At 39.6% G+C, this 21,120-nt stretch overlaps 1 protein-coding gene across 3 annotated transcripts in view; it reads left to right on the top strand.

Moving 5' to 3' along the window:
- Positions 1–21,120, top strand: part of SHCBP1 (SHC binding and spindle associated 1) — a 54,117-nt gene that overhangs the window by 16,333 nt on the left and 16,664 nt on the right. For 2 of the 3 annotated variants that reach the window (XM_033218288.1, XM_033218289.1), the window contains 5 exons: positions 1,099–1,332; positions 1,413–1,581; positions 1,898–2,018; positions 5,832–5,963; positions 10,144–10,262. In XM_033218288.1, coding sequence (XP_033074179.1) covers positions 1,099–1,332; positions 1,413–1,581; positions 1,898–2,018; positions 5,832–5,963; positions 10,144–10,262 — 775 coding nt within the window. The remainder of the gene's footprint in view (positions 1–1,098; positions 1,333–1,412; positions 1,582–1,897; positions 2,019–5,831; positions 5,964–10,143; positions 10,263–21,120) is intronic. The other variant, XM_033218290.1, reaches the window with a different exon arrangement.

The following is a 21,120-nucleotide window of genomic DNA, read 5'->3' as shown; positions in this document are numbered from 1 at the left end:
GTTTGAGCCACTGTGCCCAACCTCTTTTACTTTATTTTTAAACCCATTAATTTTATATCGTTAACTTGATTGTGCATTTACAAATTATTTTATTGCATCTAGAAATACTCTGTGTTCTGTTTTTATATTTGAGAAAGTTTTTAAATTAATACATTTGAAATGCCAGTATGGTTGTCCAGTACAAGGTTATTTTGTTTCAGTCACTCTCTAGTTTAGTAATGGCACCTTTTTCTCCTCCTCAGAATCTCAAGGGCTTAGTTTTTGAAATTCTTTAATAATCTTCCTTAGGGAATATTCAGCATAATTTTGTGCCATAGTGCTTTAAATGGAAGGAGGGACTAGATTATTTGAGTAATTTCTACTTTTTGATCCTATAAATATGGTAACCTTTAACAAATTTTTAAAGTCATATTCAGATCCATGAAAAATATAGTAATCTTAAACATTGTTGTGAAACAATTTGAGATACTGCTCTCCCTACCCCCACTCCCAAATTACCCCCTGCCACCTTCTTATTAAACTTTTGAATCTAATATATGAGAAGAAAATAATTTCTTATTAAATAATAATTACAAATTGTGCAACATGAACTTTCAGTGTTTCTAAGGCACAAATACTTGGATCCAAGAAAAAAAAGTAAACAACTCCTCAAGAGAAGAAAAATTAGTGACCTTAAGGAAGCGATGCTTTAAACCTTCTTCTTCTTTCTTCTTTCTTCTTTCTTTCTTCTTTCTTCTTTCTTCTTTCTTTCTTCTTCCTTTCTTCTTTCTTCCTTCCTTCCTTCCTTCCTTCCTCCTCCTCCTCCTTCTTCTTCTTCTTCTTCCTCCTTCTTTCTCCTTCCTTCTCCTTCCTTCTTCTTTCTTCTTCCTCCTTCTTCCTCCTCCTCCTCCTCCTCCTCCTCCTCCTCCTTCTTCTTCTTCTTCATTATTATTATTATTATTATTATTACAGTGCTATTCAGAAAGACTTAAAATGCACCTGAGTTATATATTATAAAACACTTTTGTTACTGGGTCTTGGAGTGCTAAGTGGGCTGTTTTAATGATGGGAAAATGTGCCTGAAAGGCAGAGGATTTCAATTTGCTTTTAAACTTTCAGGCATTATGACATTCTTGAAGACCGAGTTCCATCAGGACTTATTGTTGACTACCGCAATCTGTTGTCTCAATGTGAGGAGAGTTACAGGAAATTTTTAAATCTGAGAAGCAGTTTGTCAAATTGTAACTCTGATTCCGAGCAGGAAAATATCTCCATGGTGGAAGGGTTAAAATTGTATTCGGAGATGGAACAGTTGAAACAAAAGCTGAAACTCATTGAGAATCCTTTGTTGAGGTATGTGTGTCTTTGTAATTCTTAGTTGGCATCTTTTCTTACTCGCTGTCTTATTGATAGGCCTGTTTTGTTTCTTTAAGGTATGTGTTTGGTTATCAGAAGAATTCTAATATCCAAGCAAAGGGTGTCCGTCCCAGCGGTCAGAAGGTCACTCACGTGGTCTCCTCCACCATGATGGCTGGTCTCCTGCGGTCCCTGCTCACAGACAGGCTTTGTCAGGAGCCCGGTGAGGAAGAAAGAGAAATTCAGGTAAACGGAGAGTTTCTCACTTCAGGTGGCTTTTTTTCCTTCTGATTCACCACAAGTTTTCACAAATCCCACAAAGTATTTACAGGAGCTTTCCCGAGATGGTTTTCTGTGCAATGGGAAGTAGTCAGAGCCCTGCCTTTCGTCAGCGGTAGTCACTTACCAGGCATGTGTTAGGTCAGTGCATTATCAAAGGAGATGCTTCAATATGCAGTTTTTGGCTTCCATTTTCAAAGTAAGACATGAAGGTACCTAGAGTAATACTCAAATTACTTTTTTGGGAGTGTATATTTACAAATGTGTTCTTACTGTTTTCTAGTTCCATAGTGATCCACTGTCTGCTATAAATGCCTGCTTCGAAGGTGACACTGTTATTGTTTGTCCTGGCCATTATGTGGTACGTGGCACTTTCTCCATTGCTGACTCCATTGAGTTGGAAGGTGAGTATGGAAGACACACAGCTAAACTCTCACACCTGATATGTTTAAGTAAACAATAAATCACCGATCTTGTTGAAACTTCAAGAATGTGATTTGAACCCGTTTGATTTCTAGTGAGCTGCCTTGAAGCATTAAGGACATGGAAAGCTTAAAAGAGGTTGACCCAGTGTTTCAGCAACTTGAGTTGTGGTTCTTTGTAGCAGTGTGTATGTTGGGGAGATGTTCACAGGCTCATATAGAAAAAAGACCATTAGGAAGAAACATACTTTCCAGATTGTAGGTGGTTTATGGAAAGGAAATCTAATCTCTAGAATTAAAAAAAGATACCTAGCAATATTTAAAAAAATTTTAATATTTTAAAAATTTGTTGCTTGCTCTTATCTCATAGATGTTGCAGATATGTTAGTGCATGGCTTTTTGTTTTTTGTTTTACACTTAGCTTATTTTTGTGAGAGGTATAATGAAGGGCATTTAACTTGAAATTGGTACCAGTTATCTTAGTTCTCTAAATGCTTGCTGAATGTCACAAATGCTACATTTTGTGTCTTGACAAAAGTATACTTTAGAAAAGATTAATGTTGAAAGATTCTATTAAAAATAACTTTTTGGGCCGGGTGCGGTGGCTCATGCCTGAAATCCCAGCACTTTGGGAGACCAAGGTGAGTAGATCACTTAAGGCCAGGAGTTTGAGACCAGTCTGGCTAACATGGTGAAACCCTGTTGGTACTAAAAATATAAAATTAGCTGGGCATATTGTTGCACCTTGTAATCCCAGCTACTCGGGAGGCTGAGGCAGAAGAATCGCTTGAACCTGGGAGGTGGAGGTTGCAATGAGCCAAGATCATACCACTATGTTTCAGCCTGGGTTTCAGAGCAAGACTCTGTCTAAAAAAAAAAAAATAACTTTTTTTTTGAGATGGAGTCTTGCTCTGTCGCTCAGGCTGGAGCGCGGTGGCCGGATCTTAGCTCACTGCAAGCTCCGCGTCCCAGGTTTACGCCATTCTCCTGCCTCAGCCTCCCGAGTAGCTGGGATTACAGGCACCTGCCACCTCGCCCGGCTAGTTTTTTGTATTTTTTAGTAGAGATGGGGTTTCACCGTGTTAGCCAGGATGGTCTCGATCTCCTGACCTCGTGATCCACCCGTCTCAGCCAAAAATAACTTTTTGACAGTTATAATCTTATTGTTCATTTAGAGTGATTTCTGAATTTAGGTTACTTTACAATTGTTCATCTTGGTCCTGTATATATTCATAACATGTCAAATTTAGTTACACCTGTTCAACTATTTACCAAAATAGCTTCAAGTTAGCAGTGAAGCTTGTAATGCAAAAAATCATATATCATTTTGGGACTTGTGCAGCTGTTCAGAAACTGCTTAAGCTATACTTTTATCTTGTCAAAACTTCTAAAGAACTGAGGCTGGAAGTTTAGTTTTCTCCTGTTCCTAGTACATCATCTCTCTCCCTTTTTTGTTTCATGTGTATAATTTTTGTTCTTTTCTACTCTCCAATTTTTGATGTATAATAGATATGTGTATATAAATAACACATCTGCAAGATAAATCACTGATAAAAACACTTTATTTTTTGGTGTAGTGGAAATAACACTGATATTATAGTTTGTATGGTAGATAAGAGTTCTTCCTAGATTGGTGAGGAAGTTTTAATGTAATTCCCAGAGTGTCATAAATAGACATATAGAATTCTGATAGTTAAGTATAAAAATGGCTGTATATTGACTAACAGTATGGGTCTGAGAATTGGGGAATCAGAGAGTATCTCTAGTGTGCATATATGGAGTGTTCATGAGTTAGATTCAAGCTCATCTGATAGTGATCTATAGCTAACCCATATAACAAGAGATTCATATTGAGTACCTACTATGTGCAGGATGTCAATAGTACTTACAATAGGGTTTTTCTTTCTGTTTCAAAAATCCATTCATTTAGGTGATGGTTTTATGTTTTAAGTGGAAAGAAATACATGATTATATAAAAATTTGTGTAAAAATCTTTTCTCAGTATGCAATTCTTTCTGTACTTTTAATTTTTCTGATGATAAAAAGCAATGGTTATTGTAGAAAATATGCAAAGTACAGTCAGATACATACAACAATCAGAAACAAAATCACTCATAATTCAGGCATCCAGAGTCCACCCCGGTAGCATTCCAGTGTGTGGAGTCCCCTTGCATTTTCTAGGGACCCCAAAGCCTTTGTCCTCTTCCAGTGTAGATACATTGAGTGGCTTTGCTTGTTAAAAACAGTTACTGTTTTCATTTACTCAAAGACTCGTCTTTAGATAATGAGAGTTACTTCTTACAGCTTTGTCTATGTGCTTCTGTTTTATAATGGAAGTTGAGCAAATTCCTTAGTTTTCTGATACTCCAGTTTTTTGTAAGCCCACTCAGGTGTTTGGCTTGCATTAATGGTTCAAGTAAGATTTATACAGATCTGATTTTTTTTTTGTTTTTTGTTTTTTTGAGACAGAGTCTTGCTCTGTCACCCAGGCTGGAGTGAAGTGGTGTGATCTCAGCTCACTGCAGCCTCTGCCTCCTGGGTTCAAGCGATTCTGGCTCAGCCTCCTGAGTTGCTGGGATTACTGGTGCCAGCCACCATGCCTGGTTAATTTTTGTAGTTTTAGTAGAGACAAAGTTTCTCCATGTTGGCCAGGCTGGTCTCGAACTCCTTACCTCAAGTGATCCACCTGCCTTGGCCTCCCAAAGTGCTGGAATTATAGACCTGAGCCACTGCGCCTGACCAAGATCTGATGCTCTTTTTTTGAGACAGAGTTTTACTCTGTCACCCAGGCTAGAGTGCAGTGGCATGATCTTGGCTCACTGCAGCCTTCACCTCTCAGGTTCAAGCAATTCTCCCACCTTAGCCCCCTGAGAAGCTGGGATTACAGGCACAAGCCACACTCGGCTAATTTTTGTATTTTTTGTACAGGCAGGATTTCTCCATGTTGGCCAGGCTGCTTGAACTCCTGACTTTAAGTGATCCACCTGTCTCAGCCTCCCAAAGTGCTAGGATTACAGGCGTGTGCCACTGCACCCGGCCTCGATCTGATGCTTTTTATTTGTTAATGAGGTAGACTTTTTTTTTTTTTTCTAGTAACTCGTCGGTTTGTCAGATTTTAAGACAACTGTTTAAGAGAATACTGAACTTAGATCATCTTGAGAACTGCTTAGGTTTCAAATGTAATTTATATTAGAATCATAGAATGTTAGAGTTAGAAACAAACTTCTAAGGGTGAATGCTTTAAAGTTCTTTGACTCAGCTGTAAGTCCTTATTATTATTATTTTTTGAGATAGGGTCTCATTCTGTCACCCAGAATGAAGGCTGGAATGCAAAGGCATGATCATAGCTTACTGCAGCCTTAAAATTCTGGGATCAAGTGACCCTCCCACCTTTGCCTCCTTGAGTAGTGAGTAATTGGTGCATGCCACCACGCCTAATTTTTTTTTTATTTTTGTAGAGATGGAGTCTCACTATGTTGCCTAGGCTGGTCTTGAACATTATTTATTTTTTATAGCACTTTTGTAAGTGAATTTAGTGCTGAGCTTATGTGGGATAGTTGATAGGGTAGTCTTCTGATACGGGAACTAGTCAGAGAGTTGTTATTGTTAAAAATTGGATACCCTGGTTTAAATTAAAGAGGATATGTGGGGAGATAGATTTTATTTAAATGCAACATGGTTGACTGGTCTTGTTATCACCTGCAGTCATTTGAACTAGAGAAACCTATGCTAGAGTGTTCATGTTTAGATGTTTTTCCTTACCCATCTTGAGTGTTCTTGCTCTCTCTTCCTTAGGATATGGCCTACCAGATGACATTGTGATAGAAAAGAGGGGCAAAGGCGACACTTTTGTGGACTGCACTGGTGCTGATATTAAAATCTCATGCATAAAATTTGTTCAGCACGATGCTGTAGAGGGAATCTTAAGTAAGTATCTGAATGTTTGGTGTATCGTTTGTTCTAAGATTTGAAGGAAAATTGTACTTTCTATGGAAGATAGAATTTAATGAAATGCCACTCTTGAGTACAGGCATACCTTGTTTTATTGCACTTCACAGATACTGAGTTTTTTTTTTTTTCCCACAAATTGAAGGTTGTGGCAACCCTGTTTCAAGCCATCTGTTGGCACCATTTTCCCAAGAGCATGTGCTCACCTTGTGTCTCTGTGTCACATTTTGGTAACTCTCATAACATTGCAAGCCTTTTTTTTTTTTTTTTAAATTATAGATGATATGCTGATCTATGAGCAGTGATTCTGATGTTACTACTATAATTGTTTTGGGGTGCCATGAACCATATCCATATAAGATGGTGAACTTAACTGATAATTTTGTGGGTCTCACTGTTCCACCAATCAACCACTCCCCTATCTCTCTCCTTCTCTTTGGACTACCCTATTCCTTGAGACACAGCAATATTGAAATTAGACTAGTTAATAACCCCTACAATGGCATCTATGTGTTCAAGTGAAAGGAAGAGTCACGTGTCTCTCATGTTAAATTTAAAAACTAGAAATGTTTAACTTAGTGAGGAAGGCATGTTGAAAGCTGAGACAGGCTGACTCCTAGGTCTCTTGTGTCAGTTGGCGAAGTTTTGAATGTAAAGGAAAAGTTCATAAAGGAAATTAAAAGCACTACTCTAGTGAACACATGAATGATAAGAAAGCGAAACAGCCTTATTACTGATATGGAGAAAGTTTCCGTAGTCTGGATAGAAGATCAAATCAGCCACCACATTCCTTAAATCAGAGCCTATTGCAGAGCAGAGCCCTAACTTCCTTCAATTCTGTAAAGGTTGAAGAAGGTGAGGAAGCTGTAGAAGAAGAGTTTGAAGCTAGCAGAGATTGGTTCATGAGGTTTAAGGAAAGAAACCGTCTTTGTAACATAGAAGCGCAAGATGAAGCAGCAGGTGCTGATGCAAGCTACAGCAAGTTAACCAGAAGATCTAGCTAAGGTAATTGATGAAAGTGGATACACTAAACAACACATTTGCAATGTAGGTGAAATAACCTTCTATTGGAAGAAGATGTCGTCTAGTACTTTTCATTGCTAGAGAGGAGAAGTCAGTGCTTGGCTTCACAGCTTCAAAGGACAGGCTGACATTCTCATTCGGAGAATATAACTGGTGACTTCTAAGTTGAAGCCAGTGCTCATTTACCATTCTGAAAATGCTAGAGCCCTTAAGAATTATGCCACATCTACTCTGCCTGCACCCTAGAAATGGAACAACAAAGCCTGAATGGTAGCACATCTGTTTATAACATGGTTTACTGAATATTTCAGGCCCATTATTGAGATTTACTACTGAAAAAAAAAAAGACTCCTTTAAAAATATGATTGCTTATTGACGATGTACCCGGTCATCAGAGAGCTATGGTGGAGGTGTACCAGGAAATTAATGTTGTTTTCATGCCTCCTAATAACATCCATTCTGCAGCCCATGGATCAAGGAGTAATTTCGACTTTCAAATCTTACTATTTGAGAAATACATTTCGTCAGGCCATACCAGCTATTGATAGTGATTCCTCTGATGGGTCGGGGCAAAGTCAAATGAAAACTTTCTGGGAAGAGGTCATCATTCTAGATGTCATTAAGAACATTTATGATTCATGGGAGGAGGTTAAAATCTCAACATTAACGTGGGTTCTGAAGAGGTTGATTCCAGCCCGCATGGATGATTGAGGGGTTCAAGACTTGAATGGAGGAAGTAACTGCAGATGTGGAAATAGCAAGAGAACTAGAGCCTGATGATAGCAAGTAGAACCTCAAAATGTGACTGAATTGCTACAATCTTATAACAAAATTGGAACAGATGAGGAGTTGCTTCTTATGGGTGAGCGAAGAAGGTGGGTTCCTGAGATGGAATCTCCTGGGGAGGATGCTGTGAACATGGTTGAATGACAACGAATGATTTAGAGTATTATGTAAACTTGGTAAAGCAGAGGCAGACTTTGAAGGGATTGATTCCAATTTTGAATAACTTTCTACTGTGGGTAAAGTGCTATCAAACAAGATCACATGCTACAGAGAAATCCTTTCATGAAAGGAAGAGTCAATCAATGTGGCAAACTTCGTTGTTGTCTTATTTTTAAAAATTGCCACAGCCACCTTAACCTTCAGCAAACATCATTCCGATCAGTAAGCAGCTATCAACATTGAGGTAAGACCCTTCACCAGCAAAAAGATTATGTCTTGCTGAAAGCTCAGAGGATTGTTAGCATGTTTTAGCAAAATAAAGTATTTTAAATTAAGATGTATACATTTTTTTAAAAAACATAACGCTTTTGTACACTTAATAGATGCATTATAAACATAGTACTCATTAGTATAAACTCATATGCTCATTAGTATAAACATAAATTTTATTTTTTGTTTTTAGAGACAGTCTCACTGTCATCTAGGCTAGAGTGTAATACCACGATCATAGCTCACTGTAGCCTCAAACTCCTGGGCTCAAGCAATTCTGCCTCTGCCCCCCAAGTAACTGGGACTACAGGCATGTGTCACCACATCTGGCTAATTTTGGTATTTTGTAGAGATGGAGTCTCGCCCTGTTGCCCAGGCTGGTCTCAGACTCCTGGCCTCAAGTGATCCACCCGCCCCAGACTCCCATAGACAACTTTTGTTTGCACTGGGAAAACAAAAAAATTGTGTGACTCACTTTAATTGTGATATTTCCTTTATTGTGATGGTTTGGAACTCAACCTGCAGTATCTCTGGGGTATGAGTGTGTATGGAAGGCTGATTATTTATGAAGCTGGGCGTGGTGGGTCACACCTGCAATCCCAGCACTTTGGGAGGCCGAGGAGGGTGGATCACCTGAGGTCAGGAGTTTGAGACCAGCCTTGCGAGCATGGTGGAACCCCATCTCTACTAAAAATACAAAAATTAGCCAGGTGTGGTGGTACACACCTGTGATCCCATGTACTCTGGAGGCTGAGGCAGGAGAATTCCTTGAACCCGGGAAGCAGAGGTTGCAGTGGGCCAAGATCGCACCACTGCACTCCAGCTCAGGCAACAGAGTGAGGCTTCATCTCCAAAAAAAAAAAAAAAAAAAAAAAATTACTCATTTAGGATGGGTGCTGTGGCTTACGCCTGTAATTCCAACACTTTGGGAGGCTGAGGTGGGTGGATCACCTGAGGTCAGGAGTTCGAGACCAGCCTGGCCAACATGTTGAAACCCTGTCTCTACTAAAAAATACAAAAGTTAGCTGGGCGTGGTGGCAGGTGCCTGTAATCCCAGCTACTCAGGAGGCTGAGGCAGGAGAATCACTGGAAACTGAGAGGCGGGGGTCTCGCTCTGTCGCCCAGGCTGGAGTGCAGTGGCGTGATCTCAGCTCACTGCAAGCTCCACCTTTCGGGTTCGAGCGATTCCCCTGCTCCAGCCCCCAAGTAGCTGGGATTACAGGTGCCTGCCACCACACCCGGCTAATATTTGTATTTTTTAGTAGAAATGGGGTTTTACCATGTTGGCCAGGTTGGTCTTGAACTCCTGACCTTGGGTGATCTGCCCCCCGCCCCGGCCTCCCAAAGTGTGAGCCACCGCATGCGGCCTAAAAAGTTATTTTTTTGTGTACATAGTGTGACGACTTAGCAGTCTTAACCCTGAAGTAAAAAATAGCCTATTCATGAGAATTTGTTGTTTAATATTAATTTCTTTTCTGTGTGGTGATTTTTTTCTTTTAAAGCTTTCCAGTGTTGTGGTCTGTGTTCTCTGTATTCAAGGTAGCACTAGAATGAAGTTATCTCCACACTGGAGTAGTGCTTGTTTCCTGGAATCTTTGTGTCCCCTTTCTTGAATCAAAGCCTTTTTCTTCCGAGATACTCAGCAAAATTGCTCTCTGATGCTTTTTTTTTCTGGTAATGGAAAGTACTTTTGTATCTGAGGTCAAGTCATTCTTTTTAAAGAATGTTGCTTTTGGATTGTAGAAAATAACTCAAAATAGTCATTGTTTTATATTTTATGAATTTGTAATTTAGGTAAGAATATTTAAATGATAGCCATTGAGAAATATTTAGACCATAGCTAATGTCAGCACCAGGCTATCTCTAACATTGGGAAAGGCACATTACTTCTTAAAGCAGTCACTGTGTATTTTCATCCCAGTTGTTCACCGTGGTAAGACTACGCTGGAAAACTGTGTGCTGCAGTGTGAGACAACCGGAGTCACAGTGCGAACATCGGCAGAGTTTCTAATGAAGAACTCGGATTTATATGGTGCCAAGGTAGAAGCTCTTGGGGAAGTAGTTTGGGTTTAAGTTGTAAATGAAAATATGAAATATGGGACTAAGATGTATGTGCGTACTCCCACTCTCTTCAGACAGTCATTTCTACCAAGTCAGTCAAACTCAACTGTGCAAGGGTCTTCTCGTAGATTTTCAAATGATAGGAAGAAAAGTCATAAATCTCACAATTACTTTATGTAGCTTTAAGAGAGTTTTAGACCCTTAAAATTATAACTTTGTAATTGTAGATTCACACAGTGTTGTAAGAAATAACAGGGAGAGGTCCTGCATTATGCCCTTCACCAGTGTCCCCTAATGGTAACATCTTGTGAAACTGTCGTGCGACATCACAACCAGAATACTGACATCAATCCAGTCAAGTGAAAGAATATTCCCATCACCACAGGGACCCCTCATGCTGCCCTCCTAGAGCCAAACTCACCTGCCTCTCCCACCAACTCCTTCCTTAACTTCAGGCACACCTTAAGCTGTGGTTCATTTCTATTTATTTCATCATTTCAAAACTGTAGAAATGGAATCATACAGTATGTAGCTCTTTGGGATGGGCTTTTCTCACTTAGTGCGGTTCTATGGAGCTTCACCTAGCTCATTGTATGTACCAATAGCTTGCTCCTTTTTACTGTGGAGGAATAGTCCAATGTGTGATTGTTCCACAGTTTGTTTAGTCACTTGTGGGAGGATGTCTAGATTGTCTCCGGTTTTTGCCTATTGTCGGTAAAGCTGCTATAAACGTTTGGGTACAGGTTTTTGTGTGAACACAGTTTTCATTTTTTAAGGAGTAAATGCCAATGGATGCAATTGTAGGTTATATAGTAGTTGCATGTTTAGTTTTTTTTTAAAGAAACCGCTGAAATGTTTTCCAGAGTAGTTGTACCATTTTACATTCCCACTAGCAACGTTTGAGTGGTCCAGTTTCTCCATGTCCTCAAGAGCATTTGGTGTTTTGGCTATTTTTTGTTTTAGCCATTCTGGTAAGTGTGCAGTAATATCTCATTGTGGTTTTGATTGTCATTTCCCCAGTTGTTAACTGATGTCGAGCATTTTCTCATATGCTTTTTTTTTTTTTTTGAGACGGAGTCTCGCTCTGTCCCGGGGCTGGAGTGGCCGCGATCTCGGCTCACTGCAAGCTCCGCCCCCCGGGATCACGCCATTCTCCTTCCTCAGCCTCCTGAGTAGCTGGGACTAGAGGCGCCTGCTACCGCGCCCGGCTAATTTTTTGTATTTTTAATAGAAACGGGGTTTCACCGTGGTCTCTATCTCCTGACCTTGTGATCCGCCCGCCTTGGCCTCCCAAAGTGCTGGGATTACAGGCGTGAGCCACCGCGCCCAGCCCTCATATGCTTTTTTACCACTCTTATGTCCTCTTTATTGAAATATCCGTTACTTTTGCCCCATTTTCTAATTGGATTGTTTGTTCTTTTTTACTGTAGAGGTTTGAGAGTTCTCTGTATATTCTAGGTACTAGTCTGTTGTCAAGTATGTGGTTTGGAGACTTTTTTTGCCGCTCTGTAGCTTGTCTTTCCACCTTCTTCATATGGGCTTTTATGGAGCAAAGTATTTTGATGAAGGCCAGTCTGTCAGTTTTTCCTTTTATGAGTCGAGGTTTTAGTGATAAGAACTCTGCCTAGCCATAGATCCTGATTTTCTCCTATTTTTTTCTAAAATTTTTGTAGCTTTATATTTTACGTAAGGTTGTGATCCATTTTCTAGTTAATTTTGGTATAAGGTGTGAGGTTTAGGTCATGGTTCATTTCTTTTCCTATTCTGTTTCACTAATCTGCGTAGCCATCCCTCCACCAACACCTGTAGCTATACATTAAGTCTTAAAATTAGGTAGAGTGATTTCTCCTACTTTGTTTTTTTCAAAATTGTTTCAGCTACTCTGGTTCCTTTGCTTTTCAATACAAATGTTAAAATAATTTTGTCTATATCCACAAAAGATCATGCTGAGATTTTGATAGGAACTTTAATAAACCCATATGTCAATTTGGGAAGGATTAACGCCTTCCAATCTTTGAACACAATGTATTTCTCCATTTATTTAAAATCTCTGATTTCCTTTTTTTTGAGATAGGGTCTTGTTCTGTCGCCCAGGCTGGAGTACAGTGGCATGAACACGGCTCATGGCATAGCTTCAGTCTCCTGGGCTCAAGCCATCTTCCCACCTCTGCCTCTCAAGTAGCTGGGACCACAGGTGCATGCCACTACACCGAACTAATATTTTTTACTTTATTTTTTGTAGAGATGGGGTCTTGCCATGTTGCCCAGGCTGTTCTCCAACTCTTAGGCTCAAACAGTCCTCTTGCTTCAGTCTCCCGAAGTGCTGAAATTATAAACATGAGCCACCACACCCAGCCAAATCTTTGTTTTCTTTCATCAGCGTTGTGTACTCTTCAGTATACAAATGTTGTATGTGTTTTGTTAGATTTGTACCTAATTATTTCACTTTGAGTTATTGTAAGTGATATTTTTAATTTCAGTGTCCATATGTTCATTGCTAGTATATAGAAATGTAATTTATTTTTATATGTTTATGCTATATCCTATGACTTTGTTGAACTGTACTTACAGGAGTGTTTTTGTAGATTCCTTGGGATTTTCTATATACAGAGTAATGTTATTTGCAAATAAGGGCAGGTTCTTTTTTTTCTTTTCTAATCTTTATGCCTTTTGCCCCCTTGCCTTATTGCAGTGGCTAGAATTTCCAGCACTATGAAAGCAGACATCCTTACCTTGGTTTTGATATTAGAGAGAATGTATTTAGTATTCCATCAAAAAGAATAAGGTTGACCGGGTTTTTAGATATTCTTTATAAAGTTGAAGAATTTCTGCTCTTTTTTTTTTTGAGAATTTTTATCATAAGTGGATGTTGACTTCTTTTTTTCTGAGTTCCTTTCTCAGGAATAGGCTGACTTTTAATGTTTTTTCTGGATAGATTGATATGATCACATGATTTTTCTTATTGGAAAACAGAAAATGGTGAGTTACATTGGTTGATTTTCAAATTTTGAGCCAGCCTTCCTCTGTGGCATAAACCCCACTTGCTCATGGTATATAATTCTTTTTATATATTGCTGAATTATATTTGCTAATCTTTTATTAGGAAATTTTGCATCTATATTCATGAATATTGGACTGTAGTTTTGGTTTTCTGTACCACTGTCTTTGTGTGGTTTTATTATCGATAATAATAGCTTCATAAAATGAATACTGAAGTGTTCCCTTCTCTTCTGTTTTGTAGAGGAGATTGTGTATAATTGCTGTTTATTCTTCAGATGTTTGATGGATTTCTCCAGTGCAATCACCTGGGCCTGGAGATTTCTCTTTTGGAATTTTTAAAATTATGAACTCAATTTCATTATTAATTTTAAAAGGGTATTCAACTGACCTATTTCATATTGAGTATATTTTGGTAGTTTGTGCTTTTTGTGATATTGGACTACTACTTCTAAATTGTCAGATTCATATGTATAGAATTGTTTGTAGTATTTCCTTATTCTTCTGATATCTGCAGGGTATATAGTAATGATGCCTGTTTCATACTTGATATTGGTAGTTTGTTTCTTTGCTCTGTGTTTTTTTTTTTCTTTTTGATAATTGTTGTTTTCAATTTCATTTATTTTAGTTCTTTTTTAAAATTTAATTGTAATTTTTAGTGTTACTCTTTTATGTTCTTTTTATGATTTTGTTCCTTCTGCTTGTTTTGGGTTTATTTTACTTGTTTTGGATTTTCCACCTGAGAGATTAGGTTATTGATTTGAGACTTTTTCTCTTTTCTAATGTAAGCATTTAATGTTATAAACTTGTCTCTCAGCATTGCTCTAGCTGTTTTGTAAACTTTGATATTTTTTATTTTTATTCTTCAGTTCGTGCAGTTTAGAAGTGTATTGTTTAATTTCATAATATTTGGAGTTTTTACTATTATCTTTCTGTTGCTGATTTCCAGTTTCATTCCATTTTGGTCAGAAAACACACTATGATTTTAATTCTTTTAAATTTCTAGAGGTTTCTTTTATGGCTCAGGATATGGTCTATCTGGATGCATACTGTGTGAGCAAATAAAAAAATGTGTATTCTGCTGTCGTTGGGTGGTATATTCTATAAAATGTCAACTAGATCAACTTGGTTGGTGGTGGTGAGTTCTTTTGTATTCTTTCTGATTTTTTCTTCTATCAGTTGTTGAGAGAGGGGTGTTGAAGTCTCTAACTATAACTTAATTTGTTTGTTTGCTTTTTCAGTACTATTAGTTTTTACTTCACATATTTTGCAGTTCTGTTATTTGGTGTATGCTCATTTAGGATTGATGTGTCTTTTTGGTGAGTCAGCGTGTTTATGATTACTTTATGTCATCTCCGGTGATTTTTTTTTTGCTCCAAAGTCTACTTTATCTGATATTAATGTAGCCACACCTGCTTTCCTTTGATTATTGTTTGCATTGTATGTCTTTTTCTTTCTTTCTTTCTTTCTTTCTTTTTTTTATTATACTTTAAGTTCTAGGGTACTTATGCACAACGTGCAGGTCTGTTACATATGTATACATGTGCCATGTTGTTGTGCTGCACCCATTAACTCGTCATTTACATTAGGTATATCTCCTAATGCTATCCCTCCTGCCTCCCGCCATCCCACGACAGGCCCTGGTGTGTGATGTTCCCCACCCTGTGTACAAGTATTCTTGTTCAGTTCCCACCTATGAGTGAGAACATGCAGTGTTTGGTTTTCTGTCCTTGCAATAGTTTGCTCAGAATAATGGTTTCCAGCTTCATCCATGTCCCTACAAAGGACATGAACTCATCCTTTTTTATGGCTGCATAGTATTCCATGGTGTATATGTGCCACATTTTCTTTTTTTTTTTTTTGTATTATACTTTAAGTTCTAGGGTACATGTGCGTAACGTGCAGGTGTGTTACATATGTATACTTACACCATGTTGGTGTGCTGCACCCATCAACTCGTCAGCACCCATCAATTCATCATTTATATCATGTATAACTCCCCAATGCAATCCCTCCCTCCTCCCCCCTCCCCATGATAGCCCCAGTATGTGATGTTCCCCTTCCCGAGTCCAAGTGATCTCATTGTTCAGTTCCCACCTATGAGTGAGAACATGCGGTGTTTGGTTTTCTCTTCTTGTGATAGTTTGCTAAGAATGATGGTTTCCAGCTGCATCCATGTCCCTACAAAGGACGCAAACTCATCCTTTTTTTTTTTGGCTACATAGTATTCCATGGTGTATATGTGCCACATTTTCTTAATCCAGTCTGTCACAGATGGACATTTGGGTTGATTCCAAGTCTGTGCTATCGTGAATAGTGCCGCAATAAACATACGTGTGCATGTGTCTTTGTAGTAGAGTAATTTATAATCCTTTGGGTATATACCCAGTAGTGGGATGGCTGGGTCATATGGTACATCTAGTTCTAGATCCTTGAGGAATCGCCATACTGTTTTCCATAATGGTTGAACTAGTTTACAATCCCACCAACAGTGTAAAAGTGTTCCTATTTCTCCACATCCTCTCCAACACCTGTTGACTTCTTAATGATTGCCATTCTAACTGGTGTGAGATGGTATCTCATTGTGGTTTTGATTTGCATTTCTCTGATGGCGAGTGATGATGAGCATTTTTTCATGTGTCTGTTGGCTGTATGGATGTCTTCTTTTGAGAAATGTCTGTTCATATCCTTTCCCCACTTTTTGATGGGGTTGTTTGTTTTTTTCTTGTATATTTGTTTGAGTTCTTTGTAGATTCTGGATATTAGCCCTTTGTCAGATGAGTAGGTTGCAAAAATTTTCTCCCATTCTGTAGGTTGCCTGTTCACTCTGATGGTAGTTTCTTTTGCTGTGCAAAAGCTCTTTAGTTTAATTAGATCCCATTTGTCAATTTTGGCTTTTGTTGCCATTGCTTTTGGTGTTTTAGACATGAAGTCCTTGCCCATGCCTATGTCCTGAATGGTACTACCTAGATTTTCTTCTAGGGTTTTTATGGTATTAGGTCTAAGATTTAAGTCTCTAATCCATCTTGAATTAATCTTCGTATAAGGGGTAAGGAAAGGATCCAGTTTCAGCTTTCTACAAATAGGGAATCCTTTCCCCATTTCTTGTTTCTCTCAGGTTTGTCAAAGATCAGATGGCTGTAGATGTGTGGTATTATTTCTGAGGACTCTGTTCTGTTCCATTGGTCTATATCTCTGTTGTGGTACCAGTACCATGCTGTTTTGGTTTCTGTAGCCTTGTAGTATAGTTTGAAGTCAGGTAGCGTGATGCCTCCAGCTTTGTCCTTTTGACTTAGAATTGTCTTGGCAATGCAGGCTCTTTTTGGGTTCCATATGAACTTTAAAGCAGTTTTTTCCAATTCTGTGAAGAAAGTCATCGGTAGCTTGATGGGGATGGCATTGAATCTATAAATCACCTTGGGCAGTATGGCCATTTTCACGATATTGATTCTTCCTATCCATGAGCATGGTATGTTCTTCCATTTGTTTGTGTCCTCTTTGATTTCACTGAGCAGTGGTTTGTAGTTCTCCTTGAAGAGGTCCTTTACATCCCTTGTAAGCTGGATTCCTAGGTATTTTATTCTCTTTGAAGCAATTGTGAATGGAAGTTCATTCCTGATCTGGCTCTCTGCTTGTCTGTTACTGGTGTATAAGAATGCTTGTGATTTTTGCACATTAATTTTGTATCCTGAGACTTTGCTGAAGTTGCTTATCAGCTTAAGGAGATTTTGGGCTGAGACGATGGGGTTTTCTAAATATACAATCATGTCATCTGCAAACAGGGACAATTTGACTTCTTCTTTTCCTAACTGGATACACTTGATTTCTTTCTCTTGCCTGATTGCCCAGCCAGAACTTCCAACACTATGTTGAATAGGAGTGGTGAGAGAGGGCATCCCTGTCTTGTGCCAGTTTTCAAAGGGAATTTTTCCAGTTTTTTCCCATTCAGTATGATATTAGCTGTGGGTCTGTCATAAATAGCTCTTATTATTTTGAGGTACGTTCCATCAATACCGAATTTCTTGAGCGTTTTTAGCATAAATGGCTGTTGAATTTTGTCAAAAGCCTTTTCTGCATCTATTGAGATAATCATGTGATTCTTGTCTTTGGTTCTGTTTATATGCTGGATTACGTTTATTGATTTGCGAATGTTGAACCAGCCTTGCATCCCAGGGATGAAGCCCACTTGATCATGGTGGATAAGCTTTTTGATGTGTTGCTGAATCCGGTTTGCCAGTATTTTATTGAGAATTTTTGCATCGATGTTCATCAGGGATATTGGTCTAAAATTCTTTTTTTGTTGTGTCTCTGCCAGGCTTTGGTATCAGGATGATGTTGGCTTCATAAAATGAGTTAGGGAGGATTCCCTCTTTTTCTATTGATTGGAATAGTTTCAGAAGGAATGGTACCAGCTCCTCCTTGTACCTCTGGTAGAATTCAGCTGTGAATCCATCTGGTCCTGGACTTTTTTTCGTGGGTAGGCTATTAATTGTTGCCTCAATTTCAGAGCCTGCTATTGGTCTATTTAGGGATTCAACTTCTTCCTGGTTTAGTCTTGGAGGGTGTAAGTGTCCAGGAAATTATCCATTTCTTCTAGATTTTCTAGTTGATTTGCGTAGAGGCATTTATAGTATTCTCTGATGGTTGTTTGTATTTCTGTGGGGTCGGTGGTGATATCCCCTTTATCATTTTTTATTGCGTCTATTTGATTCCTCTCTCTTTTCTTCTTTATTAGTCTAGCTAGCGGTCTGTCAATTTTGTTGATCTTTTCAAAAAACCAACTCCTGGATTCATTGATTTTTGGAGGTTTTTCTGTGACTCTATCTCCTTCAGTTCTGCTCTGATCTTAGTTATTTCTTGCCTTCTGCTAGCTTTTGAATGTGTTTGCTCTTGCCTCTCTAGTTCTTTTAATTGTGATGTTACAGTGTCAATTTTAGATCTTTCCAGCTTTCTCTTGTGGGCATTTAGTGCTATAATTTCCCTCTACACACTGCTTTAAATGTGTCCCAGAGATTCTGGTGTGTTGTATCTTTGTTCTCATTGGTTTCAAAGAACATCTTTATTTCTGCTTTCATTTCGTTATGTACCCAGTAGTCATTCAGGAGCAGGTTGTTCAGTTTCCATGTAGTTGAGCGGTTTTGATTGAGTTTCTTAGTTAGTCCTGAGTTCTAGTTTGATTGCACTGTGGTCTGAAAGACAGTTTGTTATAATTTCTGTTCTTTTACATTTGCTGAGGAGTGCTTTACTTCCAATTATGTGGTCAATTTTGGAATAAGTGCGATGTGGTGCTGAGAAGAATGTATATTCTGTTGATTTGGGGTGGAGAGTTCTATAGATGTCTATTAGGTCCGCTTGGTGCAGAGATGAGTTCAATTCCTGGATATGCTTGTTAACTTTCTGTCTCGTTGATCTGTCTAATGTTGACAGTGGAGTGTTGAAGTCTCCCATTATTATTGTATGGGAGTCTAAGTCTCTTTGTAGGTCTCTAAGGACTTGCTTTATGAATCTGGGTGCTCCTGTATTGGGTGCATATATATTTAGGAGAGTTAGCTCTTCCTGTTGAATTGATCCCTTTACCATTATGTAATGGCCTTCTTTGTCTCTTTTGATCTTTGATGGTTTAAAGTCTGTTTTATCAGAGACTAGGATTGCAACCCCTGCTTTTTTTTGTTCTCCACTTGCTTGGTAGATCTTCCTCCATCCCTTTATTTTGAGCCTATGTATGTCTCTGCATGTGAGATGGGTCTCCTGAATACAGCAGACTGATGGGTCTTGAGTCTTGATCCAGTTTGCCAGTCTGTGTCTTTTAATTGGAGCATTTAGTCCATTGACATTTAAGGTTAATATTGTTATGTGTGAACTTGATCCTGTCATTATGATATTAACTGGTTATTTTGCTCGTTGGTTGATGCAGTTTCTTCCTAGCCTCGATGGTCTTTACATTTTGGCATGTTTTTGCAATGGCTGGTACTGGTTGTTCCTTTCTATGTCTAGGGCTTCCTTGAGGGTCTCTTGTAAGGCAGGCCTGGTGGTGACAAAATCTCTAAGCATTTGCTTATCTGTAAAGAATTTTATTTCTGTTTCACTGATGAAACTTAGTTTGGCTGGATATGAAATTCTGGGTTGAAAATTCTTTTCTTTAAGAACGTTGAATATTGGCTCCCACTCTCTTCTGGCTTGGAGAGTTTCTGCCGAGAGATCTGCTGTTAGTCTGATAGGCTTCCCTTTGTGGGTAACCCGACCTTTCTCTCTGGCTGCCCTTAAGATTTTTTCCTAGGGGGCGGAGCAAGATGGCCGAATAGGAACAGCTCCAGTCTCCAACTCCCAGCCCGAACAACACAGAAGACCGGTGATTTCTGCATTTTCAACTGAGGTACTGGGGTCATCTCTCTAGGGAGTGCCAGACAATCGGTGCTGGTCAGCTGCTGCAGCCTGACCAGCGTGAGCTGAAGCAGGGCGAGGCATCGCCTCACCTGGAAGTGCAAGGGGGAAGGAAATCCGTTTTCCTAGCTAGGGGAACTGAGACACACAACACCTGGAAAATCGGGTAACTCCCACCCCAATACTGCGCTTTGGGCAAACGGGCACACCAGGAGATTGTATCCCACACCTGGCCGGGAGGGTCCCACGCCCACGGAGCCTCCCTCACTGCTAACACAGCAGTCTGCGGCGATCTATCCGCAAGGTAGCAGCGAGGCTGGGGGAGGGGTACCTGCCATTGCTGAAGCTTAAGTTGGTAAACAAAGCCGCTGGGAAGCTCGAACTGGGTGGAGCTCACAGCAGCTCAAGGAAACCTGCCTGTCTCTGTAGACTCCACCTCTGGGGACAGCCCACAGCTGAGGTCCAATAGGGAAAGCAGCGGGGGCCGGTGCAGAGGCGAACGACTCTGTCTGACAGCTTTGGGGAGAGCCGTGGATCTCCCAAGGCGGAGGTTGAGATCCGAGAACGGACAGACTGCCTGCTCAGGTGGGTCCCTGACCCCTGAGTAGCCTAGCTGGGAGACATCCCCCACTAGGGGCAGTCTGACACCCCACACCTCACAGGGTGGAGTCATCCCTGAGAGGAAACTTCCAAAGGAAGAATCAGACAGGTACACTCGCTGTTCAGCAATATTCTATCTTCGGCAACCTCTGCTGCTGATACCCAGGCAAACAGGGTCTGGAGTGGACCTCAAGCAATCTCCAACAGACCAACAGACAGTCCTTCTGACTGTCAGACGGAAAACTATCAAACAGGAAGGACACCTACACCAAAACCCCATCAGTACGTCACCATCATCAAAGACCAGAGACAGATAAAACCACAAAGATGGGGAAGAAGCAGGGCAGAAAAGCTGGAAATTCAAAAAATAAGAGCGCATCTCCCCCTGCAAAGGAGCGCAGCCCATCGCCAGCAACGGATCAAAGCTGGTCAGAGAATGACTTTGACCAGATGAGAGAAGAAATCTTCAGTCCATCAAACTTCTCAGAGCTAAAGGAGGAATTACGTACCCAGCGCAAAGAAACTAAAAATCTTGAAAAAAGAGTGGAAGAATTGACGGCTAGACTAATTAATGCAGAGAAGATCATAAAAGAAATGACAGAGATGAAAACCATGACACGAGAAATACGTGACAAATGCACAAGCTTCAGTAACCGACTCGATCAACTGGAAGAAAGAGTATCAGCCATTGAGGATCAAATGAATGAAATGAAGCGAGAAGAGAAACCAAAAGAAAAAAGAAGAAAAAGAAATGAACAAAGCCTGCAAGAAGTATGGGATTATGTAAAAAGACCAAATCTATGTCTGATTGGGGTGCCTGAAAGTGAGGGGGAAAATGGAACCAAGTTGGAAAACACTC

Source organism: Trachypithecus francoisi, unplaced genomic scaffold, assembly GCF_009764315.1.
Source record: "Trachypithecus francoisi isolate TF-2019V2 unplaced genomic scaffold, Tfra_2.0 Lachesis_group10, whole genome shotgun sequence".
Classification (NCBI taxonomy): Eukaryota; Metazoa; Chordata; class Mammalia; order Primates; family Cercopithecidae; genus Trachypithecus; species Trachypithecus francoisi.
Note: the sequence above shows the minus strand (reverse complement) of the source record. Positions and strands in the feature narration are given on the sequence as shown.